Source organism: Acromyrmex echinatior, chromosome 2 (assembly GCF_024713525.1).
Source record: "Acromyrmex echinatior isolate Ae372 chromosome 2, ASM2471352v2, whole genome shotgun sequence".
In the NCBI taxonomy this organism is placed as follows: domain Eukaryota; kingdom Metazoa; phylum Arthropoda; class Insecta; order Hymenoptera; family Formicidae; genus Acromyrmex; species Acromyrmex echinatior.
In genome coordinates this window covers 21,365,277-21,392,855 of record NC_141853.1, presented here as the reverse complement: position 1 = coordinate 21,392,855, position 27,579 = coordinate 21,365,277, and the positions used below count along the sequence as shown (strand labels likewise).

The window sequence follows — 27,579 nt, the reverse complement described above, 5'->3', positions numbered from 1 at the left end:
ACTTTTTTTTGCGAATGGATCTTATGAATTTGACGTGGAATCAGAATACATCAAGTTCGCTTTTCTATGAAGATTTTTTTCTTCTTTGTATCGGATACTAACCTTATCACAATCGTGGAGGGACCTTGATCAAATTATTGGGATAATTATTTTAAATGCGAAAGTCTTGTCGTAAATGTATTAATGACTTTTTATCACGATATTAATAAGTTTTATAATATAATCAACAACAAGTTAATAATTAATAGTAAGTACGATCTAATTGTTGTTAGTATTTTCATACCACATTTATCAATATTTCATTAAATTATATTTTATTTAATTATTATATTTGGTTTAGAAAATTTGTGTTATCGTATGTATTTTCGACATTTTCGTATAATACCTCATTACTAAATTTTGTTAATTGTGCTCCTATATAATATAATTCTTATTATATTTCGAACAACATTTTTTATTATACATTGTATTATAAATAATTATTGCATTATTAAAGGATTACAATAAAAGATAATATTAAAAAGCTGTGCAATGTAATTGTTAATTATTTTATTGTATTGGGTCATCTAAAAAGTATCCGCGGTACTTTGTCACTAGATATATGACCATCAACACACATCTAGTGACAAAAAACCGCGGATACTTTTTAGATGACCCAATATTTCGCTAATCACAATATGATTTTAGCGAAACTTAATAAAATAATTAAAGAAAAAAAGAGAGATATAAAATTAAAAAATAAATTTAAAACATACTTACCTGCAAAAACCGACTAAATTTATTAGTAACTCGTTTTTTTACGGGGGAATATACTTATAAAGAAAAGAGGATCGCCATTAAAAATTGGCGGGAGTGGTGGAGGGCCTCTAAGATTGATTCATTTTTATTCATATAAATTTTCTTCAATTTTAAATTAAATGTAGTTTGCTTATACAATTAGAAGAGTTCTAACTTTATTCAAATTGCAAATTGTAAATATAATTATAAGAATAAGAATGTACTTAAAACAATTTTAAATATAATACTATGAATATATGTAGAGAAAAATCTGGAGATCGATTCTGTATCTTGAAATGAGGTGAAAATTATAAAAGTAAGCGAATTTATTAGAATACTAATTATTTCATTTTTGAACACCTACTAAATTTATTCGCTTTTGTAATTTTTATCTTGTTTGAAAATACAGAATCGACCCCTGAATCTGTGTTAATTTGATTAGATTTTAGTTATTTCATATCAGCGATATCAGCGATTGACTTCCATCAAGAACACCGTAAAACATGGATATTATTGTGTAGTTACATCCACTTTTTCAGAGGGCAGTAGTGCGCGGCGACATTTTGCAGTTACAGCTAGAAAAGAGGCCCCTCACGTCCTGTCTCAAGTTTTTCTGCTTCTATTCTATGGCATGCATGAATATATGCGTAAAGATTTAAACACAATAAAAGGAACAGAAAACAGAGAACAGAGAATAAAAATTTCAACCTATCAAAAATCATGTGGAACACACGCAGTTTCTGATAGGTTAAAATTCTTATTCTCTGTCCTCTGTTCCTTTTGTGCGGAGCCCCTAAGTATTATGACAATTCTTGTGCTCAGACCCTAACAATGCATTATAAAAATAGTAAGTAAAAATTGGAATAATTTAAGTCTAAAAAATATAAAAAAGTTAAAAAGCGTTAATTATTAAAAAAAAACTCAACAGAGAAGAATAAAATGCATTCAACTTTTTGATTATATCATTTAATTTAAATGATAAATATTCATGTGATGCTTTTTATTTTTCTAAATGTCTTTCTTTAAATTATTCCGAATTTAGTTATTATTTTTAGAATATATTGTTATGTAATTATCTTTTGTCATAAATGGAACAGCACCATTGCAGATAATGTAAACATAGAACAAGATTAAAGGATATATTACCCGCCGAAAATATCCATGGCTACGTAGTTCAACGTGAACATTTGTGCACACAGAGGCGCCAGTGAACGAGTTCCATTTAAAACACGGGTATGTCAGACATTTATTTTCATGCTTCTTTCTGAGTTCATTTTTATGCTACACTAATGTCACATTTTTTATACATTTAAATTAGTATAAAATTGATTTAAGTTATAGCTTACAGTTAGATGTTGGAAAGAGAAAGAGAGAAAAATACAAAGAGTTTAATTACAAAGAATAAAGTAATCCATGCATTTTGAAACTCAGAGACAAAATTTTCTTTGAACATTTTATTTTAAAGTGAGTGATACATATTAAGTATTTGTATATACTACATGTATAATACTGCAGGGTAATTATTAGAATTATTATATTGAAAGCAAACCATTATATTTTCCTACTTTGTTTTGATAATCATTTGTTTTAACACAATTTTAATAGCCACCCTGTTTTAATAATTGCCGTTGTCAATAATTAAAATATCTTCATGCTATTCACAATCAGATGCTAATTTTTTCAAATCTTCTTCGACAAAACGATAACAGTGCCATTGTTCCTTTGATGTCAGATCACTGGCTCTATACATTTTATAAAATTCTTGTGCTGGATTCCACTTAAGAACCACAAAATCTAGTTTATGACAATCATTTTCAATAGCTTCCTGCAAATATTTTATTATTAGGTATATATCACATATGCTACTCTAACTAAACGTACCTTTGCAACAGCTTTTAGAAGTTTCTTGCCAACATGTTTTCTTCGAAAGTCCGGAGTTACATAGATATCTTCCAAATACATAGATTTTCCACACCATGTGGAATAAGTATAATAAGACAAAGTATATCCAATGACTTTTTCATCAGATGTTGCTACGTTACACAAATATAAAGGTTGCCCGTCGAAGCCATCTCTTTCTAAGGCTAAAAGTTTTTTTCAAATTTTTAGCACAAGATATTATTTTGAAGATATTTCATAACATAATAAAATATATAACTGTTATACTATAAAAATATATAAATCTCACTTTTATAATCAATTTTTGGTCCATCAGGCATTTTTTCATAGTCTGCCAATTCCTGAAAAATAATATTCTTTATATTGTCCAGTCGTTATCGGTTATCAACAAAAATTACCTGTATGAACATTCTGATGGCTTCACAATCTTCACGTCTAGCTTTTCGTATGATTATTTCAGACATTATTAAAAATAAATATAAATTCCAGCGTCAAATATCAATAAATGTACGAAAGTATGTAAGAAAGCACCTTATGATTATATTTTCTTGAATGATCTATAATAACTACTGATCTAATCTAATAGATACATGAATATAATGTAATGATTGATCTTTGTATATGTAAGTACACATAGACTGTCAGATGTGGACTAGTATTAATTGCTATAGTTTCTGCATTTAAAACAGCTTTAAGCTTACGGCACATGATGCTTGTTTTCCTGTTAGATTAGAATCTTGCCACTGGCAGCGATAACACCACAGTCAATACGGCAAGATTCTAATCCAATTAGCAATCCAGCAGGAAAACAAGCATCATGTGCCGCCGGCTTTACTTCCCTTTCTCAAAGTATCCACAAGTTTGCATTGCGCATGTCAGTTAAACGTATAATGCATTAATATTATTGTAAAAATGTTAAATGATATATTGTAGCAAAGAAGGAAATAAGATTCTCTTTAAAAATGTAAAGTGCAGATAATTAAAAAAATATATAAAATAAAATGAAACATTCAATGTATAATACATGTCAAGCATGCGCGAAACATATCTATTTCCAATTTCTCTTGGAGAGATACGGACAAGGATACGGTACGTCTTGTTATATCTGTAAAGTTTATGGATAAGATAAGGTAAATAAGATAAATCGATCAGAAAGGAAAAATACCAAAAGAGCAAAATTGGAAATCAATTTGACTAAAAAAAATTATATGGTGCAATACATGCTGGAATGCATCAAAATATCACAAAAATAACATTAATGTATTATTTAATACAGCATGTATTACTTAAGATTAAAGAAATAATTTTTTAATCTCTCTCTCTCATTTTATAATATAATTTATACGAGAAAGCTCAATAAAAAATTTTATTGAGCTTTCACTTTTCAAATAATAAAATAATAATAAAAATTATTAGAGAAAGTATATAGCACAATAATTGTGTGCAAAATTTTTTAAAAATATATTGAGTTAAAAATCAATTTCGTGCACTCAATAGTCTTTATTTTTATTAATATTTTATTATTAATTAAAAATTATAACTATTGCAATAATTATTGTTTAATTTTAATTTTGAAGTGCATTTGATACAAATTAAATTTTTAATATTTGTATATATACATGTATATACAATATAATCATTACCGCTGTTAGTTAATTACAATACATTTATGCTATTCACAATCAGATGCCAATTTTTTCAAATTATTTTTTAAAATACGATAACGATGCCATGGTTCCTTAGTTGACAGATCAATGGCACCATGTCTTTTGTAAAATTCTTGCGCTGAGTTCCACTCAAGAACCAAAAAGTCTAGTTTACGACAATCATTCTCAATTGCATCCTGCAAATATTTCGTAATCAGATACATATTGCATATGCAATTCTAACTGAACATACCTTCGCGACGGCTTTTAGAAGCTTACTGCCAACATGTTTCCCTCGAAAATCCGGTGATACATAAAGATCTTGCAGTAACATACCTTTTCCACACCATGAGGCATAATTGTAATGAGAGATTGCATATCCAATGATCTTTTCATCACATGTTGCCACGTTACAAAAATATAAAGGTTGCCCGTCGAAACCATCCCTTTCGAAGGCTAAAAAATTTTTATTATAAAATATTGTTTTAGAGACATTTCATAACATAATATGAAAGCACATAAATCTCACTTTCATCATCCATTTCTGGTTTATCGGACAGCTTTTCGTATTTCATAAGTTCCTATAAAATGACATTTTTTATGCATAAAAATTGTCTAACGTTTTTATCGATCAACAAAAAATACCTTTGAAAGTTTTTGGACGGCTTTACAATCTTCACGCCTAGCTCTTCGTACGATTATTTCAGACATTATCAATAACGAGTATAGATTTCGTTTTTAAAGATTGAAAATGTTCCGTACAGATGGAAGAAAGTAAACCTAATAATTGTAACCTCGAATGGTCTGTGAAATCTGAGATAATTTAACAGAGATATATTTATACACATATATGTGTGTGTGTGTGTGTGTGTGTGTGTGTGTGTGTGCGCGCGCGCGCGCGCGTGTGTGTGTGTGTGTGTGTGGTGTTGTGTATCGCGCGTGCGATATACATACTATATATAGAATATCCGTAACTTACGGGATTGCTTGCAACAGATAGTGCGAAAAATTCTTTATCATTTTGCAATTTTTGCACTCAGTTCGTTTTACCTGCTCATGACGAATGATCCCATGCATTATAGACACCTTGTATATGTCCGTATTTACATCTTATTTTATCAACAAATGCCCATTTATCGATAAAAGTGAAAGGTGAATTCTTATCAATAGATTTGCTATAATTTATATATTAAAAACAGTGTAGTGTTACAGAAATTAATTAGAAGTATGGAAAGACATATAATCTCTAATCTTATCTCTCTTATCTCTCTAATCTTCAAAGGACAAAATATTTATATAAGAATATCATTGAAATAAAACAAATTAAGCTAGGAACGTAATCACAAAAAGTAAAAATGTAACATTTGTCAATGCAATAAAATTTAACAATGTTGTAACAATAAAACAACATAAACAAGAAATTGAAAGACGATTTTTTACTTTCAATTTCCTTTGAAAATCCGACGTCACATAAATATCTTCTAAATACGTATCCTTTCTATGTGATAACATAAATATAATAAAAAAGCGATATAATATATCCAATAATCTTTTCGTCATATGTTGTCACGTTGCATAAATATAATAGTTGCCCGTTGAAGCTATTTCTTTCTAATCCTAAAAATTTCTTTTGTTTATAAGTTATTGTTTTAGAAATACTTCATAATATGTATTATATATATATATATATATATATAAATCTCACTCTTATAATCAATTTGTAGTGTATCAATCATCTTTTCGTAGTCTGCCAATTCCTGCAAAATGACATATACGTCATGTTGTCCAACATTTTTGTATCTATTGATTATTAATAAAATTTCGCTTTGATAGCTTTTCGATGACTTTACAATCTTCATGCCTAACTCTTTGAATGATCATTTTAGACATTGTCAATAAGAAGTTTATATTCTGGCATCAAATGTCGTAATAAATGTGAAAGAATTTTAAAAATGTTAAGACTTTCATATACGTATATAGATGGAAGAAAATGAACTTAATGATTATAATGGTCATAATGGTTCTTTAAATGACCTAAGACTTGAGACAATCTATTCTAAAAGCACATACACACACACACACACACACACACACACAAAATTGTAGGATATTGTTCAAGGTCATGATAATTTGTTAAAATCAAAACTATTGAAGTTGTTCCTCTAATTTTCATTTTTATATTAAAAATAAGTATCTTGAAAAGATCTCGATGTCAGCTGTAAAAATCGAGTAAAAATGAAAATTTTTTAATTGAAAATTCTTCTATACTTTTATTTCTATACTTTTATACTTAAATTCAGTAAGTAAGAACCCTGTTTGATGCATTATTAAAATCCTACAACTTTTATATCAAATACTTTTTCCAAAAATGCTTTATGAGATATTCAACTGTATCCAAATTTTCCAATTTTGGTCCACCTTGTATATTATGGAATGATAAGATACTTTCCATTTGATGACACAAATCAATACTAACATCATTCTATCTTTGTTGATATTCAGAAAGTGACAAAGATAGAACGACATTTGTGTCGACTTGTGTCATCAAATGGAAAGCACTCATAGTGTAGTTACCGACAGTTCATGTCTTTCTCTGTACTTATCCCCGGATATTCATCGAATTCGTCTATCGCATCGGTTTCCAAAGGGTTCTTCGAGGGCGCTGCGTTCCCGCATTATTCGATGACTGCCAATCTTGAATTTTATGTGTGTGCCGGCTGTTTCAAGCATCAAAACAAACTCGAGGAACTGTGGTTGCCATCACTTTGGACCGATATTAAATAATCAACTAATATTTAAATAATCAGCACGATATGAGCCGCAGGAAAAGAGCAAAGGTTCGTATTTTTCACATTTTTCTCATTAAGATTCGTCCAGATTCCAGAAATATTTTAACATTTGTGATTAAGTGCATCAACATCGATTTTGAGATAAATCGTTGTACACTTGTATTTTATCTTTCATGTGATAATAAATGAGAGGAATGATTTTTATCTGATTTATTTCATAATTATTCATAGATACACTTATCATGAGATAGGATAGATATTTTGGTTATGTATACACTTGTATGATAATATGTCATTTGGTGACACATACTTAACTACTTGCAGTTATTTTGGTTTTATTTTTAAACAAATTTATTATTTATATTTTATGGGTTTTTTTTTATATAGCATCTCTTATTTTTAATTAATGAGTGAATAAATTTAGAGGTACATTTAATTATAGGTGGAGTACAGAGAAATGGAGGAAAAGTATAATCAGTTGGAAGATGAGAACGCCTCGGATACATCAGAGAAATCTAAAACTGGTCTCGTAACACCTGAGAAAAAAGTACCCATTGAGATAAAAAAGGAGTCTGAATCTACAATACCTGCTCCTGTACCTTCTGTCTCAAAGTCCGAGGTTAAGGATGATGATGATCAAGATAGTGATCACGAAGATCCACATGGTGAATTTTATAAATTAGTTATTAGTTTTAAATTTGGTAATGTTGATAGGGATATTAATTTATATCTATACATTTAGTAAAGGAATTATTAAATGGATTGGAAGGTGCAGCCTTTCAGAGTCGTCTTCCGTTTGATAAATTGACATCTACCGAAGCTGCTTGTTTTCCTGATATCGCTGGTGGACTACTACAAACACAGAAAGTGTTTTTACACATTAGGAATAGACTTGTGAGTATTTAAACTGATTGATCTCATTGTTCTTTTTCTAATATGATTGAATTTTAGCTGCAAATTTGGTTGGAAAATCCAAAACAGCAGTTAATCATCGAAAATGTATTACCGCAAATTGAATCACCTTATAACAGTGACACAGTACTTGCTCGTAGGATTCATGCATTTTTAGAGCGACATGGTTTCGTAAACTTTGGAGTTTTTAAACGTCTTAAGGTAATTTAAAAATCATATACATATATAAAATTTCGATCAGTAGCGATCATGGCATAGAGTTGCGTAATAGTCAAAGATCCGGATTCAAATTCACCTAGAATATACATATCAGATCTGTTGGATTATCTCTTAGAAAGCAAATTATCAAGAATATCTTTGTCATGTCAACTTTTTCTAATAAGCTGTTTAGATCTGGCATTAAAAACTGTAGATTCTATATATCAATAAATACGCGCAAAAGAGGTTACCATGTCTCTAACATAAGACACTGGAATGAGAAGAATATTATATAAATTTTAAAAATTTATATAATATATAGTTAATTAGATCTTACGCTTGACTTGACAAATAATTGACAAGCAATGTTATCTAGAATTTTCAATATAATTTATAATTTTCATATTATAAATCAATATTGCAATTCATGTATTATATTGTACTATATATACATTATGTATGTATGTATATATATATATATACATACATATATATATTCAAATTGCAGCATCAATTTAACATATGCAATATTAAAATTAGGGATGCTATATAATATATATCAATATTAGAGAAATGAATAATCTATATTTATTTGCAGCCTTTACCGACTAAAAAGTTAGGCAAAGTCATTGTAATAGGAGCTGGTATTGCTGGATTGGCAGCAGCTCAACAAATGCAACAATTCGGCTTAGAAGTAATTGTGTTGGAAGCTAGAGTAAGTACTTAGTAATTATATTATCTAATAAACTAAGATAATTATCTTATTTTAGTTTATTCTTGAGTTTACGTTTGTTTTGCTAATTCATTTGCATTTTAGGATCGTGTTGGTGGACGAATCGCTACGTTTCGTAAATCAAATTATATTGCGGATTTAGGAGCTATGGTAGTCACAGGTCTAGGTGGAAATCCTGTAACGACTCTTAGTAAACAAATTAATATGGAGCTTCATAAGATACGTCAAAAGTGTCCATTGTATGAAAGCGATGGCCAAACGGTATGTTTGAATTATTTTAATAAAATGAAACAAATAGATTTTATTACTGTACATTATTAAATTTGATACAGTTGTTATTATAAATACTCTTGGTATTGAAATAATTGTTTTATAATTATGTAAATAAAAATTAATCATATGTCACGAAGTGTAAGCAATATGTTTTATGTTTTTTAAAACAGGTTCCCAAAGATAAAGATGAAATGGTTGAAAGAGAATTTAACAGATTATTAGAAGCGACTTCTTATCTGTCGCATCAATTAGATTTTAATTACGTAAATAGCGCAGGATCTGGAGGACAGCAAAGTAATAATGCGCGTCCAGTATCTTTAGGACAAGCATTAGAATGGGTAATACGTTTACAAGAACAAGGTGTAAAGCAGCGTCAAGTAGCGCATTTACGTTCAGTACTTTCGTTGCAAGGACGGTTAATCACCAATCAGCATAGAGTACGTATAAACTATAATTTAATGAAATATTTTTTTAGATAATTTTTTACATAAAATATGTGATTATAAAAAATAATGTGATTGTACAATCAATTAAATAATAATTAATTTATGTCATAGATGATCTCTATTATGGATCGTTTAATGGAACTGAATAAACAATATAAAGAATTGACCGAAAGTAAATTACAAAGTCGAGATATAACGCAGGAATTCGTGCTCCGATCTAAGTTACGTGATCTCCATAATGTTTGCAAGGTATATAGTTTATATAATAAAAATATATTTTTTTATAGTAAAATTAAATATATAATAAGACATGTATGATATGTTTATATTTTATTCTTTAGGAATGGGATCAATTATCAGACCAGCAGAAAGAAATTGAAGCAAAACTACAAGAGTTGGAAGCATCACCTCCTAGGTAAATATATGTTTTATATTCTACACACGCTATTATATATCTACGTTATACATACCAAATGATATAAATTTTTTTTGTCTCGATTGCAGCGACGTCTATTTATCATCCAAAGATCGGCAGATACTGGATTGGCATTTTGCAAACTTGGAATTTGCCAATGCAACATCTTTGTCGAACTTGAGTTTGAAGCACTGGGATCAAGACGATGATTTCGAATTCACTGGAAGTCATCTAACGGGTAAGTCCACTAATTATTTTTAAAAGGAGCATTTTTAAAGCTATAATGCTTAAAAATTTTCAAAATGGAGATTGTGTATATTATTTGTTAAATGCATGATCGTATTATTTTGCGCTATACGCAATCAATTTTCTTTAACCATAATGCGTACATTAAGATATCTATGTACAATACTAATTGAACAAAATTGACGAATTAAGTATTAATTAATTGCGGAACATTTAATTAATAATATTATATGAATCGAAACATAAGGTCCTATGAAATTAGATTCGTGGTGTGCGTTTGCTAAAGATGCACATCCAAGCCTTTCGACATTTTCTGGAAATTGCTAAAGTAGAAAGGAGATGGTACAGATAATGAGTGAATTATTCGCGAGTTGCATCTCCTTTATAGGCGTTTGATATTCTCGCTTCTCGCATCTCCCTGTAGTTGACTTTATCAACCTTATTGAAAGCCGATAGCATGAGATTCCGTGTAGATAGTCGCCGTATCCCCCATGCGATCGAGTACCAGAGTTCTCATTATGTGAAATTATACTATGATCATAGCCCGTAAACCCTTACGAGCTTACTAAAGCGGCGACAGAAAAGCCACGCCGTTAAAAATATTTTACGACCGCCGATGTAAACGGGTATTTTTGCGCTTTATATCGGCAAATAAATCGTTGCCGAGTTATTTTAATTTTATGAGATGTGTTTATCAAGACATGCATGGATGTCTATGTTCTTTATTACGCATTATACTAAACCTAGCGATATTAATCAAATTTTACGTTTTATCATGTACTTTAATGTACATATGTAAAAAGCCGTAACGATCCGAACGTATATTTTTTAATAAGATAATTAATTTACATATCTTACATACATTTCTTTCAATGTAAATTAACTTTAATCTCCATTTAATTTACTCTTTATCCTTTTATTAATCCTTAATACTAGGAAAAGATAAAAAGTAAATTAAATCAAGATTAATTAAAGTTATTTTACATTAGGTAGAAATGGACATTATTAATTTTGGGAATACGTTAAGTAATCGCGTCTTTTGTGAGAATATTTTTTTTTATCTTTTCTCTAATATCTTCGCTATATTGTCTTTTACTATATTTTTAACATATTTGTTCGTGTCGTACTAGTGAAAAATTTCGTTTGCCATGAACTAACATAAGAAGATTAACATTCACGATGGAAATCCGACTATGTCCTTAACTACCTACGCGGTACTCGATACGCAATCGAAACTAGCCGCTATCATTCCCGCAGTAACGCGGCTTAACTGTGTCAATACCGCGTTGCAAATTCGACGAATCGGTCGAAGCAAGTGGACGTTGTTCCGAGCACCAATCCAAAGTCGTCCCATCGACGCGAAATGGGGCATATAGAACGAGAAGAAACAGAGATCTGTTCCGATTCCAGGGATGACCGATCCGCACAGTCATTTGGGCTTAGCCCGAACTCAATACATTCGTATACGTTTTCATGTACATTCACGTACACATGTTTCTGTGAGTGATAGCGCAATAAAAATTTAAGAAGAAGCAGGGTACAACCTGATTTAAGGATAATAAGAAGAATAGGAATAAAAACCAGACTTTCGTATTTGATATAGTAACTTTTGTTTTAATTCATTCTTGAGTTTATTCTTGTTTTGCTAATCGTTTAGTGAATAGAAGAAACTAAAAAATAATAGACCAAACTATTATTTCAGATAGCTCACTGTATCAAGATAATTTATTTATTAATCATTGACCTGAGAAAATCACCTGAGGTGTTTTTTACACTCCAATTAAAATTGTTATTAACAACGTATTGTGTATTGATTGTTTTTTTATTTGTTAGCATTTGAGAACATAGATATGGATTTACTCATAATTTTTTTTAAAAAAGTAAATAGAACCTATACAAATAAATATTAACGAAATAAACGTTACGTGGCTTATTATAGAAATATTTCTAAAAAAATTGAGTTTTTAATTAATATAACGCAACTTTTTTATTGCGGTTTGATAGAGTTGCATATTTAAAAAAGTTCATAAAAAATATTTTTTAAAAAAGAAAAAAACTGTATCCAAAATAAAAAAAAAATTATCTATTTTACAACGTTTCATATTTTCTCGATGTTGAAGTGTAAAAACACTATAAGTGGTTATTTCCAGGTCAAATGCGTCTGTGGATCTGGAGCAGAGTAATGAACAGAATAAGTCCATTATCCCTCTTTAGCTTATTTTTTTTTATTTGTGTCTCTTGATCGAAAAAGAAATCTGTTCCGATCGTATCGCGCACGGAATTGCAGAGCACAAGCGGATGCATTTCGACCGTGCGAGAATCGGGAGCGTGGCAATGGACGACTCGATATCCAAGGGGGACGTGGGCCATAGGCCCCCCATGACTGACGTGCATCGATGATCATGACAGTCTTTTGCTGCAGCGAATCCCACCAGTTGTTGTCCACTGCGCGCGATTAATGAGATGTAAACAATTTAACGCTAAATTAAACACGACAATAGGGATCTCTCTCTTTTTCTCTTTCTTTTCTCTCTCTCTCTCTCTCTCTCTCTGTCTCTGTCTCTCTCTCTCTCTCTTTCTGAGTCTCTTTGGCAGCGAGCACCGATCCAATCGGTATAATCGGAACGTCCAAGATGAACCATCCACAGCTCGCTCTTTACGGACCATCAGTTTCTTCTCGGTTTCAAACGAGACTTGCCAAAGAGTTGATCGCGATTTTATCGAGAAACGCACCGAAAGTAAAACAATACTTTATAGGACGTTTGTCCTGTTCCAATTTTTATTCCATCCATTTCATTCCGGTAACATACCAGTTTATATCTTATTGTTGCCTTATCTAAGTAAGAGCAGCTGCTCCTTCGTTCCTGCGTTAGTACGCTTGGAATTTAATAATATAAGGAAGATCAGTGGTTTGATTCTTTGTAAATCGTTTCTTTGAGATACCCTTAAAACATTTAAGTTTTTAATATAAACGTGAATACTGAAATGTTTGCCACTTTTTACAATTCGAGGGCGATGTGAATTTATAATTAAGTATTATGAAAAGAGAAAAAAGTCGTCGGGAAGTTTTCTCTAAATAATGATACGGATTTATGTGATTGAGGGAATTCTTTTCTAACATTGTCACCTCTCACTGTGCTTGTAATTCTAAACGACAATTTGTTTTTACCATGTAGAATGCGATTAAATAACAATATTAATTTACATTGTTATTAAAAGCTAAAGAATACGTGCACTGGCTATCTGTCGTCACGTATCGTGGAAATATTCGGCAACAATTTCATATGCACTTTTGATCATATCCGCGAAAGGCGCGAAGTTAAGGCAGAACAAAAAGTGCGTAAGACTGCCTCGCGCGTTGTTCCTGTTGCACGAGGAAAAACACTTCGACGTGATCGCGAGGTTCTATTTTACTCCGATCTCCATGGGTTTCTTCCCAGTCCACGCACGTTCACGCTCCGAGACCGAATACTGCGAATACGTGCCACTGCGCTCTTTCTTCCCGTACTTTATGCGGTTATTGATCCGACCTATGCAGTCGAAGCTATTCTCGGGGAGTATTTGGTGCGCCAAAATTTATGGATGTATCTTCAAGACGCCGGCCGTCACGAAGGTACCGTCTTGGTCTTCTTCACCGATTCCTTCGATCAGCCATATAACGTAAAGTTACCGCGGGCTCTGTTTGCCAGCAATGAGATATCGGCCAACTACGTCGTTGGCGTTTTTGGGATGCGACGACGTCGATTTTTCGTTGCCCGTAGACAGCTCGACATCGTGCACGTGACAACCCACAGGGTGTTTGTAGAATTTGTAGAATTTCTCCGTCAATTCATTCCCTTCCTAGGAATATCCATGAATTTGAATAGATAGTCCTTCTGTAACGTAAATTTTTTTTGAAAATTGTCTTTCGCAATTCTTCAGATCTGTAGTGCTCAACAGTACCTTGATAATTAAACCTCAAGCAAAAATATCTTGAAAGCAAAACTCCTTCGAAATAAATCGTTTATGTCTGAGTTATTACTGAGAAGATTTTTTCCGTCTTTGGTCTCCTCCGTCTTTAATTTGTTAAACAGCTCTGTAATTGTCTCTCGCGATAGCTCTCGCTTTATCAACTTGTCTCGATAGACAAGTTGCCATTCGAAGTCGCTGATATTCACGAAACACCGTGTATAAACTTCTTCGGCCACGAGGAGAGGTCCGTGTACGATCAGGAGGCAACGACGAGTCGGGGGAGGGACGGGGGCCATTTACGACGTATCGAAGACTTCTATATGCCGTTCGTTGACTCCGATCGTCGCATTCCACGCCGTCCGTGTGTCGCTTCCAAAATTATATTGTCGTAAAGCTGACTTCACGCGCACGAGGTCCCTCCTCTATCCGCGATCTTTCTCCTCCTTGTTGTTACAGGGGAAGAAGGGGGGAGGAGGAGGAGGAAGGAGGAAGGAGTTACAGCCGGCGTGGTAACATCCGCGCGTAGGGTTCCAACTTCCAACACGCGGATGTTACCACGGATGTCCTTCGCAGGATCTCGCGACTGGTTCCACTCGCCACCTCCTCCTTCTTTTCCTTCCCTTTCATCCTTTTACGCGCCTCCTCGCATCTCCTTGCGCGCGTAATGCGTGCCGTTGCTCGCAATATACGTACGCATCGTTAACGCGTGCATATTTTTAAATTAATCGGGATCGGGACACGATAAAGGAGATTACTCGGCCGTAATACGGCGATGACGCTTCCTCGAGGCGCGAACCGGGCACATCATGGGGACGCGACGAAATTCTCTTGGTGCGCGATCGCGCTAATTGACGCGAGGATAACCCAGCGTGCTTTTATCAGGACTCGAAGCGATTTTGCGGCGTCCCGCGATAAAAGGAGAGGAAAAATAAAGTAAGAAAAGAAATGAAGAAAATAAAGATAAAAAGAAGAAAATGATGGAAAGGGAAGGGAATTTATTGTATGAGACAGTAGCTTCGATTCATTTCTTATTTTAAAAGAAAAAATTCTGATATTGTATATGTATATTATACAACACGATCTCGGGAGTTAATCTAATCAGTCTAATGATTACGCGTCTATTATAATGAGAAACCGCATGATCCATTAACGTATTCAATAAACGCTGTAAATGTTAAAACATATTCCGTATTATTATGTATTACCAACATTTGGCTGTTCTTCATAGGACCTGCCACCTAATCATGATATAATACACATATCAGAACATTCATTCATGAATATACAATATCAGAACTTGACACTCGAGACACTACCGTGTCTCCTGATGATTGTTACGGATGATGCGATATCTCATCATAATAGATGCGCTTTACATATCTATCCATTAATAGCCGCGTTCTACATTAAGCTATAATAACATTGTAATTGAGTTTAATTAAGCCATGTAATCAAGTTATTTTCGACACACTGCCGCGCATTGTTATTGTTCCCATGCGGTCCTTGCATCTCGCGAATCGCGCGCATACATGTTAACAGACATGAACGATTTAGAATCAACAATCAGGATCGAAATGCACACGAAGGTACCATGGGAGTTTACCGGAAGCGAGAAGCGTTCAACGTTTAACGAGTAGGTAAAATCACGCTTCTCGAGCTCTCAGCCCCGCCGCGGCCGGATACTCATCTCGCATGATGATTCGAGATTATGTCGTTGTTCTTCCTTTTTCAACGTCAATACCGCACTTTCGTTCGTTCCCCTCGGCATCAGCAGCAGCAGCAGCAGCAGCAGCAGCAGCAGCAGCAGCAGCAGCAGCAGCAGCAGCAGCAGAAGTAGCAACAGCGGCAGCAATGCTGCATTGCACAGGCAGTCTTTGTTGAGCGAAGCTCGAGGTATGACAATGCAACCACCATCGGTTACGTCGAAATTTCTTCCGAGTCCTCTCGTGATAGGACCATTGTGCAGAAAGGTTGATATTAACCGGGCAAGAGCGGCGCACCGCTCTCGAGGCTCTCATTATGTATGCGCCATCGAAATTGCATCGTTATGATCTTGAATATGCATTCCTCCTCTCCTCAAATATTCGCCCCGGTCGGCCCGCGCCACGGCGCTACGGATATTTTTTTGCGAGCGGATGCACTTTAGAGCAGCGATATCGCGATTCTCAAGTCTCGGCACGGGCTCCTTGACATTCCAATCGCGCGGATCGGATTTGTCCGACATTGTAAAAATTCCAGCTACTCGGAGCAAATACGGCTTAGTAAAGCGCGATATTGTCTCGCAGTTGGGCGCTCCCGCTAAAATTGCGAGAGCTACGATAAGCATATTAGACGATGGAAATGTTACACGAAATTTTTTTCAAATTCTTTTTTCCGAATACGAACAATATTAAACATAAAAGGAGCGTACTTTTGTGATAAATCTAATTGGGACGCATAGCGTATGGATTTTGGTCTCTTTAATATATATTATCTCAAATATTAATTTCGTATAAAATTTTCATTGAAATCTAATTTTTATAAGAAAATATGTTTATTAATTAAATTACTAATTCGCAATATATTAAGAATTCTTATACGTGAAATTTGATGCAATTAATTTTGTTAGTAGATCATTAGTTCGTTATTGCACTGTGAGAAAAATTTTTGTAAACATGTAATCATATGTTACTATAATTATGATTATTATTACTGCTATAATGTTAATAATAATCTCTATATCTCGATAGATATCGTTCTATCAACAAATATATATAGTTGGCAACAGAAAATGACTATAATTATAGTTATCATAAAAATGATTGAAATTAATTATAAATTTATAATTAAATATTCTTTATGACTATAAATAGTAAGTATCATTTTTATAGCAATAATAACTATAATTATAGTCTTTTTGATTATAAATTATGTATATTTGTTGATAAAACTATACATGATATAGTTATTATTACTAATACAGTAATAATCTTAATTACAGTAATATGTAATTATATTTACAATTACTAAAAATTTTTCTCTTACAATTAATGTACAAAATATTGCGATGCAATTTGTAAGAAATGCAGACTTGGTGCGGGAGTGTCAATGCGCGCGCATTGTTCCACCAATTTCAAAGTCATCCAATACATTCGAACATATCATCTTCCTCGAGGACCCGGGGCGCAACAGTTTTTTTCATAGAGTCCGATGAACGAAAGGGGCGGGAGGAGGGCACATCTTTCCTCTCGAAGTCTTCCCTCGACTGAACGAAAACGTAGGCAGCTTAACATTAGCCGAGAACCGAGAACTGGAGAACGGCGGGCGAATGGACGGACGGAAGAGGGACAGAGGGACCACGAGTGGTAATTTACGAGGTATCGAAGACCTTGTACACTCCTACCCGCCAACGAGCCGGCCTCGCCCCGCGAAATCCAGTCTTGGCCTTAATGCACCGATACCTTTCTCATGACCACTTTCGGCCTATCCGTGCACGCGACGATATCCTACACACATACGTACGTCCATGGGACCTCCTCTATCCTCCACGCCGGTGTCTTTACCATTTATAGTGCCCCTCGTGTCGGCAACGCGGTAGGGTACCTTGTCGATATAGTCTATCTGGGGTACAGTCCGCCACATGAGCCACGTGATTTCTCATTCCGGTTATCGCCATGACCGCCGTCCGAGAAGAAGAAGCGTCAACGAAACGATTGCTTAGCGCCGGACCCCCCGTTCCGTGGAGACAAATGGTCCAGTGGCACATATCGGTATTAGGTCAGCGCCGATTTGTAGCGGCCGTTGGCCTCTGTCTGTGAGATGCAACAGTGATCGAGTTCCATCGTAATCGATCTTGGAATATTGTTGATCCATTAATTTTTTACGTGTGTAAAATCAATAATTGATAATCTCTCCTGGACGCATTAACACCAGAACCGCGTTAATTAAAAGTCCTCGTTTGACGGTGAGAATTGGATTTTGTAACTTTTAGTTATAGACATCGATTAAAGAATTGACTTGGTTTATCATCAATAATCATCAATTGACATGGAAAAGTTATTCTTGATTTGCAATATTGTTAAGCGAAATAGTTTATTTAATTATATCGAGGAAGACTCTGTGAGTCGAAACGTCTATTGTTAGATTTATATTAATGATATATTAAATTAATTTCAAGATTTTAATAAAACCTCTTGTATTGCTCGTATATTTGGTCGTTGAATTGTTTTGTTGGAAAAAGAAATTATCAGATGGGTCGAAAATAGCATTAAAATGCATTGAAACATTATTAAGATTATTATTACGCTGAACGTCACGCGCAATAATAGAGCAATTGTAGAATTACATCGATGACTAATGTAGACAGCTTGCCAAATAACTCGAAGCGCCTTTGAGGAAATGTATACTGCCATTAGTTATCTGTTATTTCTGATCGAAGGTTCTCACAACTCGGTGAACATGACAGTATGCTATTCTTCATTTTAACTTTATTTGCATACCGAACGCCTCCGTCTCGCTCCGCCTGCTCCATATCGCTGAAAATGCGACAATGACTAATTGCAGCAACAAAACTGATCGTTTACACGTTCACTATTTCGCCTGTTACAGTGGTAGTGCGGAATAACGTAAGATAGATTGAAATTAGCGTACATTCCGCTGACGTTGGCCAACTTTTATTAGCCGTTCTAAATGTATCTATATCTATACGTCCTTACTATATTAATGCTTCCAGTTCGTTACGAAGCGACTTTGGCGGGCTGGATGCAAAGTGACGCGCTGGAATCAGAGAAATACCGGTTCGACGTTATCGTTAATCGCGCACTTGCCGATTTGAGATGCAACATTGTACGTTCATTCGTCCGTCCGTGAAATATTCATACTTCTAGTTAGATTGTAATTACGTCGTCTATGAGCCAATGCATCATGATATAGACCGGTAGATAGGCAAAGGCCTCTGGAGACTGCGGTGGATTGGATGATATCGTAAAGCATTCCCAAGCCGATTAATTGTTGATTTGGGATGCAAAATTATACATCCGCTAACAAATATTCAAGCCGCCGGGCGAACGGCAAGATGAACGTTTGATGAGAAATGAGAAAAATGCCGCACCGTTCTTAAGAAATTATCCTCGATAGAGCGATCTAGTAAAAGTAATAGGATATTATGGATGCGCCTTCCGATACCAGCATCTTGGAAATTTCTTTCCACTCTACTATTCTGATTCTGATAATACCAATTTCCTAACGATGGCTTGTACGCTTCAGTTGTTTTATAAGACCTCTTATTTTTGGGCCATCGTCGTTAAATGATAAAGTAGCAGTTATTTGTGTAAAAAAAAAAAAATATGTAAAACAGATTTTAATTACGCGCAATTAGTTACTCCTTAAAAAGAGATGTACGTGCTATGATCTTTTTTTATATTTTCTCGTTTCACAATTTATAAAATAATTTTAATGAGCTGTTAATAATATTTTATACTTCAATCAATAAAGCCATACTATTTACGGAATTTTGTACTCGCGTATACAATGTGAATGATATCAACTATCACATAATAATTCTCTATGAGAATAGCCTAATCTTAATAAGGATCGCGGAGATTTATAACCGTTCGCGCTTCAGCGTATCTTAACGATGCAAAAGATAGACGAAATGATAAATAGCGCATAACGTACAGAGAAGGTGACAAATTGCCGCGTGTCGCGCGTTACGTGCGATTTTTTTTTAACGCCCGCGTCGTCGTTCGTGCCAATGGTGGGTTCCAAAGATCCGTCTGTTTTACACGGCTGGATTAAGTTCTCATGGACGCGCATGCATTTATTTAAAGGAACGTATACTGAACGCGGGGTTGGGAGGTAATCGGTTTTCATGCGAGCTCGCCTATTCGTTAGATGAGCATGAGGTGAGGAGCGGATGCGCTTGCGGAGATAACGGAGCTATGCGAGTACACGCGCCGCGCAAGAAAGGACGAACACTTCCCTCTGCGGTCTTAGGATTCGCCGGCGTACGGTGGATTTCCTTGACACGAAGGCGTTAAGTCCCGGATAGATGTACTATGACGTCGTTAAGGAGAGAGGAGAAAGTAACTCAAGGGTCACGGAGTTGTCGGGGGGACAAATTATTTCCCTTATGCGTTTTGTACAAAGCTCGTCTCGCTGATCTGTCATCGGTTATACACGCGCACGCCAGCCTGAGGGACGAATATTTATGCGCGAGATCTTCGAGGCGCGATGTATATATGTAGACGCGTGCAATATCCCGGGTTACGTGTAAATTATTCATCCCGAATTCGATTTTCATACGCGCGTCGGCTTGTTAACCCTTGATTGCGGACCGCGTGCGCAATGGATGCATCACGCCCGTCATGTCTCTAATTCTCGATCGTTATTCAAATTGCCGTCGCATAGGGCCTCCGTGTTATTATTAACTATATTTTGTACCGTTTTTCTCATGACTATTATTATCCGAAACGATCGATTACCTGACATAAACCACGACGAGAACTGGTGTATAATAACAACGGCTGTCGAAGGTTGTCTTCACGCATCAATAAGAATTGGAAGGAAGTCTCATCTATTCGAAAGATATTAAAGTTCTTCCGACAAAATTATATTATTATAAAAAAGTACATTGCTTCTGTTGCATGTAAAGTACATTAATGGAAAGTGCACTAATTTTTATAAAATTTTATAACACTAAATTTTATGTGCATGTACACAAATGTATTTTTCAGTTGCAAATGCATTAAAATTAATGTACTTGTATAACTTAAAAAAACATTAAATTTCATGACATTTTTTTAACAGTAGATGTACTAAATGTAGTTGTAATAAATGTAACGAACATTAAAATTCGGGAAAACAATTATTATTTGATGTGATCAGTTCTCTGATCTGGATGATACGTTAAATATTACTATCGTATATATGACTAATCATTAACCTTTGTTATTATACTCGTAAGTTTAACATTGACAATCTAATATCCTGGAATTCGCAATATTGGTGCGAATTAGAGATTTCGTCAGTGTAACCGTTTAAATTGCTCGTTATTTCAATTCACTTCAATGAGTAAACTTGACCTGATAATTTCGAGCGACAGAAGTACGATTCGGTGCGGGAAATTTCATCCCAAGCGTGTGCAACTTGAATCGGTACTAATGAAAATAGTACAGTGCAGATTAACGGCAAATTTATTCAAATTTCTCACTAAAATATACCACTAAATAGTAAGATTAAACACGTATCATTCATGTATAAAATTCTTATTTAATAAGAATTCAGTAATCTATAATTCAATAATAATGAATAAAATTATATCCATATATTGAGAGGGAAAAGGAATAGAAATTGTTTTATATTTATAAATTCTTATTTTATTTTAAAGAGACATTCTGAATTATATTCTCTGAAATATATTTATAAATAATATTAAAAAATTATCTAATGAAATATATTTAAAAAAATCAATGTCTATACTTTAAAAAATTAAAATCTTTAGACTTTGATGAACTACTTCTTTCATTTATAAAGGAAATCTATGTTCGCATGAAGAGAAAAGAGATTGATTAGTGGACAAACGTTGTTTTAGACATCCGGACACGTCCGTGTATATCTACCTTATGAATCTATCGGTAGCAGTGTAATCGTCGAATGATGGGTCAGCTTCGTGTTTTCGGATAATAAGCTTACATACTGCCCCCGCCAACGATGATGCATTTTTCAAATTAATGCCCGACAATCTCTCTCGACAATCGCTCGAAAAGGGGATTACGTGACGGGATGACCGAGAATGATTAAACGGGGTCCTACGTGACGGAGAGAAGAATGACGGTGACCATTATATGTTAATGCTCGGCCACACGCCATACGACGATTATGCGGCCTTTCAACGTGCCCCATGCGATGCGTTTACGAGGAAAAAAGAAATCTTTCGGTGCAACTTGCCTTTTCGACGGATACGCGTTTCTCCCCTTGGCGGGAATCATTTCCTTCTTCTGGTGCCGTTTTGTGATGCCCACCTCATCGACAATAAGCCCTCCGGCTCCGCGATCATTATGATACTCTAGAGAGAAATGTGGTTCCTACTTGGGCGCTAACGAAGACAGATTTTTCAATTGGCGGACTAAGGTAAAATTTGCTCTTCCCAAAGTTAACAAGCTCCGACGTCTTGTTTGTTTGAAGACTGATGTGGCGAACATGTGTTTTATGATTGTCTCTTAAAAAAAAATTCGTGTCGAGATTTAGTCTTATTATCCAATTTCAATAACGTGTTAAGATGATAATTCATTTTAATGACACGTCTCATTATTTATATGATAAAAAATTACAATTTTAGAGTAACGACTATTTACACTATTGACAATCTGCAGTTAAGATGTTGTATTTACAATTAATAAAAATTATAATATAATACATAATATATGAAAATTATAATAGTATAAATATTAAATACTTGCTTTAAGTTTATTTTGGTATTATTATAGTAATACTTTTGGCTTACTATAGTATATTTTAATCTAGTGTTTGGAATTAATTTGTCAGGGTTAGTTTTTTGTTAGAATTTCTAAGTACCATGCAATTTATCCTCTTCCACATGAGACAGAGTCAGAGGCGAAAATTATAGATCACTGGCTGGCGACGATTTAGCAGATGGCGTGGACTGGATTGGTCTTTTCGAACCACACCACCTGGTTGCCAGGCGCCTCCAATCTGCCACTCCAGTCCTCGTCGTAAAGTCTTGCCTTCCACTCCCATCTGATGGTCATTAAACTGACGATAGAAAAGTTTTGGACGTATATCGTCGGCGGTAATTAACGATCGGCCGGGGGAGTATCTCCCGAACGTGAAACATTATCCGTTGAAAAAGCGATCCTTATCTCGGTGATGGATTTGAAGTACGGTGGCTTTGGGGAGGCCGTAAACCGGGAGCGCGCGATGCACGGAATTCCGGACAGTTGTCCTTCGCCGTGTTTCGTTTTACGGGCAAGCCGGATTTCGAGATACAGACTCGACAAGTCTTAGAGTGCTCTGTGGAGAAAGTATACGATCAAGTCTAGAGGTAATGGCGAGTTAAGCGGTGAACTGAATATACCATCCTAATTGTATCGGGGCAATATAACTTTTAAAAAGGAGTGTTTAGTCATAGATTTTACTTATACTCTCCTTTGAGTGCTCTTACTCTTGTTTACTTCTTCTTAGAAAGGTCATTACCTAAATGACTGTCCTTTTAAAGTTACTGAGATTACGATTTGCATTCCTTTTCTCAAGCACTTCCCAATTAATGGTTTATGTGGCATGCGCCAAGCAAGACATTTTTGTCAGACGTAGGTAACTGCCTCAATTTAACTCGGCGTTACTAATGCCCGTTTCTACCATTATATATTAACTTTAATCTCGGTTCACAACTTACTCTTCATCTTTTTGTAGTTTTAAGAATTAGAAAAAGATGAAGAGAAAGTTGAACCGAGATTAAAATTAATGTATATTGATGGACGAGCATAAAAGATAGATGTATGACACAAATCTCACAAAGTAACGTTTATTTTCATTATTCTGTGTGTGTGTGTGTGTCATAATAAAAAAAATTCTTTTAATAATTTTGATAACTTTATTGATATTATTTGGGTTTTAAATTTAATTTAAAATATTTAAAAAATTTTCATATTATTACGATTTATAAATTTTTAGATTGACTAGGATTTAATAAATCTAATCTTAGTGCTATATATTTTCACCTTAGTAATGTCAGCTTAACAAATCGCACTGATCATACAGCGATTGCTATGATCGAGTAGGATCGGAGCAACTATTGACGGCTATTGCCGTCGCGCATCAATACGATAGCTGTACTCTGTATCTGCATTTATTGTCGGTCTCGATGGCGTTTTAGCAATGCAAAGTCAAGTCGTAAAATTCACAAAGTAACCCTACTGCCGTTCTTCTCTATCAATTATCATTTGCGCAACATACGCATAGTGACGACGTACCGTTAAGAGTAATGTTAACGATCTTCCTCCCGCGGGGAGTACCCATTCAAAGTGAAATTCTATCTGTCGATAGGTTAACCGCACACCGCGTGACTCTCGAGGCAAGTCGTGTCGCTTCCTGGCTCGTACGATGCGATTCTTATTAGGTGCGATCCTCCGCTGATGCTCTCTCCGGCAATGAACGCGCGAACGCACCGCTTCGATGCCGCTGATCATTAGCGATAAATTCCGAGGCAGCGATCTTGGGAATCTTGAATTTCGGTAGGGCACGTATCGAATCTTCGTGCGGTAACTTGATACTCTTTAAGATTCAAGCTTTCGGTGTTAGAATATTTCCTGAGCTTTAAGTATCTCGGACAACAATTGGACGGTGTAAACGATTGGACGGTGATATTTTTAGAGCAAGCAAAGTGAACAGTAGGGGAGGAAAATGTTGTATATATTTATATATGTGTGTGTACACTGGAAAAAGAATCTGGTTGAATTTAATAATTGTAATTCTAATTAAAATAATTCAAATTTTGATTGAAATGATCAGAATGTTCTGATTCTCCATTTTCAATCAGAATTTTTTCCAGTGTATATGTTTACACACACACACACACACACACACACACACACACACACACACACACACACACACACACACACACACACACACACACACACACACACACACATATATGTATACATGTAATAGGCATGAGATAAATATTAAATATAAAACATAAATGATAATTTTATCAAATATTCTCGATAAGCATAAGAGGAGATTTTTATTTCTTATTTTATCATATTTAAATACGATGTACTTCGCATTTTCAACACGGGTAATGTGGTTCCAACAACTTTGAAACGTAGTGATTTACTTGATGAACGTGCCCCAATTTGCTTACTCTGTGTGCATTCTACCACGTTTGGACGAGTTAATCTATTCAAAGGGAAACTCTATCGTTCGTTGTCAATTTAAGTGTTTGTTGCGAAGGTTTGTAGCGCATTCTACCACGCTTGAATGAATTAATCTATTCAAAGGGAAACCCTATCGTCTATTGTCGATTTAAGTGTTTGCTACGAAGGTTTGTAGCGATATCAACACGAGCACGGTCGCATGTACTTCTACTCAACTCGTAGGATTCCCTTGTTATTGGGTGCGACTTTTGACAATACTACAATGAGAACGAGCGCACGAGCGCCATTAAACCTGTCAATAATAAATCGTTGGCGAAAGTAAGGATCTCGGATCCTTTACCATCCTTTGTGGCGTTCGTCGTGAGTTTACAGTCATGAGGATCGGGTAACTTCGACACCTCCTCGTCGTGTTCTTCGCTTTTTATTCTTCAATTACCATCTCCTTTATCGTCCTCCTCCTCATCGTTCCGTGGTCCGACCTTCGCCTCGTGTGGACAGTCGACCACTGTCCGATCTCGAAGCGAGAGAGAGAGAAAGAGAGAGAGAGAGAGAGAGAGAGAGAGAGAGAGAGAGAGAGAGAGAGAGAGAGAAAGGAGGGAAAGAAAAGGAGTGAGACGAGAATTCTCGAGATTTTTCTTCGCCGCACCCGGTCACCAAGAATTTTAAGTAGCGTCCCCATTTTTTCGCTCGTCTATATATCTTTACCAGTGGACAATAGTGCGATCGACGACACACGCATATCTCTCGTGGGATACCGTAGTCGGTGTACTACTATCTCGCCGACTAGATCCCGAATCTTGATAGGTCCCGCGATTCTCACGACAAACTTGTCCATTAACTAACAGGACTTATCCAAACTTCTACATCTGAACGGGATAAACTTTTGATCTTTTCTCGATAATGTCCGAGATGAAGACGAGATTGGTCCATGATGCATCTGTAGGACAAACCAATAATAAAAGTGTCAGTGTATATTAGAATAAAAGTCTCTATACCTTTCACTCGATGGATAATATAAAGGAAATATTTGCATTTGTCTACACGAAATAATAAGAATTTATAAGCTTTCTAAAAGTTTTTATTACGTCTGTATTTTATTTGATTCATTTAAGTCCAATTGAAAGACAGAATCTCCGAGATAGTTGGTGTCTTTCGGATGCACGATCGATGCGAAGAGTTAAACTCTTTCAGAACGATTCGTAAGCGCATTTGTTTCTCGCATATGTGTCCATCGACTTACATACGGTAGTTGCGATATCGAGCAGATGCTTAGGATGAAGGTACGAATAGTGTTGCTGATAAATTGCCCATGGGGAAGAATCCCGATTGCTTCAACGTGACGCATAGGTCTACGGGAAAGGATATCGAGTGACTCGAGCGTTTCTCCACTTTCCTCCTAACGTCTCTCAATTTTCCCCTTTCTCTCTCTCTCTCTCTCTCTCTCTCTCTCTCTCTCTCTCTCTCACTCTCGCCATGAGGCTGCTACCATTTTCGCCCCTTCGTCTCGTGCGGGTCACCGATCGCTTGGTGTGTCGGGTACCTATTGCATGAGAGAGGGCAAGTCGACCCGACCGAGTCGAGAGCCAGGATCGCCTGAGATGTAACTGGAGAGCACATTACCTGGTATTAAGTCACCGAGATAACTACCCGCGTGGGAGGTTCCACCAGGTCCCCACCTTCGCTTAAAGCACGACGACGTGACCCGCCGCGCTTGCTCGTCGCTTTACGAAATATTCAGATTTTTTTTCAGCCGTGTCAGCGAGCGCACCTCCATCGCGGAAGGCATCGCGGTTGGCCGGGTTGGCGGCGTACGACGGAAGACAGCGGGATATACTGTGTGCTGTCCTCTGCTCGCCGATTTATATGAAACACCGCTTACGCGTTGATGAGGGTCTTAAAGCGCACATCCTCTTTCTTTTTCTCTCTTCCCCCGTTGCTTTTGTATCTCACATTCGCACGATACACTCGTCATTTTTATTGGCGTCGTTTATCCTCGCGGGAAGGTGCTTGAAAACACTGTTTGCGCGACTGTCCCGGAAACACATAAAAAATGCATCATTGCAGAGATTTTATTTCGCACATAGCAGCGTTGCCGAGAGAAGGTGTATTATCGTTGATATCTTAACCCTTAAATCGCGAGACCGAGTTTTTTTTATGTGCCCACCGTGTAAATAAATGCTAAAGTAATTGTGCAATCATAATTTTTATTTAAATATTTTTATTTATATGTTCTAACATGTTAAATGTAATAAAATCTCCGAATATGTAAATATAAAATTCCTTTCGTTTTGTCGTTCTACCATAGGAATCTCCTGACAGTTTGACGGAGTATCTATTTAAATGTTAAGTGTTAGGATACATTGTACATTTTTTAATAATTTGGCATTGTAAATTTTCGGGAGGAAATTTCTTTATAT

General features: G+C 35.3%; 3 protein-coding genes and 1 pseudogene across 8 annotated transcripts in view; 1 reads left to right on the top strand and 3 right to left on the bottom strand.

Moving 5' to 3' along the window:
- The first annotated feature begins 1,107 nt into the window (after nucleotides 1-1,107).
- Su(var)3-3 (lysine-specific histone demethylase Su(var)3-3) overlaps nucleotides 1,108-27,579 on the top strand; it is a 118,660-nt gene continuing 92,188 nt past the window's right edge. The window contains exons 1-12 of one of the 2 annotated variants that reach the window (XM_011052082.2): nucleotides 1,108-1,624; nucleotides 1,875-2,010; nucleotides 6,970-7,159; nucleotides 7,554-7,776; nucleotides 7,887-8,005; nucleotides 8,063-8,224; nucleotides 8,820-8,936; nucleotides 9,039-9,215; nucleotides 9,398-9,664; nucleotides 9,785-9,922; nucleotides 10,015-10,088; nucleotides 10,178-10,326. In XM_011052082.2, coding sequence (XP_011050384.1) covers nucleotides 7,136-7,159; nucleotides 7,554-7,776; nucleotides 7,887-8,005; nucleotides 8,063-8,224; nucleotides 8,820-8,936; nucleotides 9,039-9,215; nucleotides 9,398-9,664; nucleotides 9,785-9,922; nucleotides 10,015-10,088; nucleotides 10,178-10,326 — 1,450 coding nt within the window. In that variant the 5' untranslated portion in view covers nucleotides 1,108-1,624; nucleotides 1,875-2,010; nucleotides 6,970-7,135. Of the gene's footprint in view, nucleotides 1,625-1,874; nucleotides 2,011-6,969; nucleotides 7,160-7,553; nucleotides 7,777-7,853; nucleotides 8,006-8,062; nucleotides 8,225-8,819; nucleotides 8,937-9,038; nucleotides 9,216-9,397; nucleotides 9,665-9,784; nucleotides 9,923-10,014; nucleotides 10,089-10,177; nucleotides 10,327-27,579 lie in introns of both variants that reach the window. The other variant, XM_011052080.2, reaches the window with a different exon arrangement.
- On the bottom strand, nucleotides 2,217-3,562 carry LOC105143672 (thialysine N-epsilon-acetyltransferase). Of its 5 annotated transcripts, none has more exons than XM_087402638.1 (5): nucleotides 3,378-3,562; nucleotides 3,075-3,115; nucleotides 2,966-3,017; nucleotides 2,659-2,861; nucleotides 2,217-2,602 (listed from the first exon to the last, which is right to left on the bottom strand). In XM_087402638.1, the coding sequence occupies exons 1-5, from the start codon at nucleotides 3,382-3,384 to the stop codon at nucleotides 2,432-2,434; spliced, it is 474 nt and encodes a 157-aa protein (XP_087258764.1). In that variant the 5' UTR covers nucleotides 3,385-3,562; the 3' UTR covers nucleotides 2,217-2,431. The 5 variants fall into 5 exon arrangements, with proteins under 5 accessions (XP_087258764.1, XP_087258766.1, XP_087258765.1 ...); XM_087402640.1 differs by having other exon boundaries at nucleotides 3,208-3,561; XM_087402639.1 differs by having other exon boundaries at nucleotides 3,075-3,111; nucleotides 3,208-3,561.
- LOC147910628 (thialysine N-epsilon-acetyltransferase-like) lies at nucleotides 4,220-5,158 on the bottom strand. The gene is made up of 4 exons (XM_087402642.1): nucleotides 4,968-5,158; nucleotides 4,852-4,903; nucleotides 4,576-4,778; nucleotides 4,220-4,519 (listed from the first exon to the last, which is right to left on the bottom strand). The coding sequence occupies exons 1-4, from the start codon at nucleotides 5,031-5,033 to the stop codon at nucleotides 4,349-4,351; spliced, it is 492 nt and encodes a 163-aa protein (XP_087258768.1). The 5' UTR covers nucleotides 5,034-5,158; the 3' UTR covers nucleotides 4,220-4,348.
- LOC147910627 (uncharacterized) overlaps nucleotides 15,173-27,579 on the bottom strand; it is a 29,400-nt pseudogene continuing 16,993 nt past the window's right edge.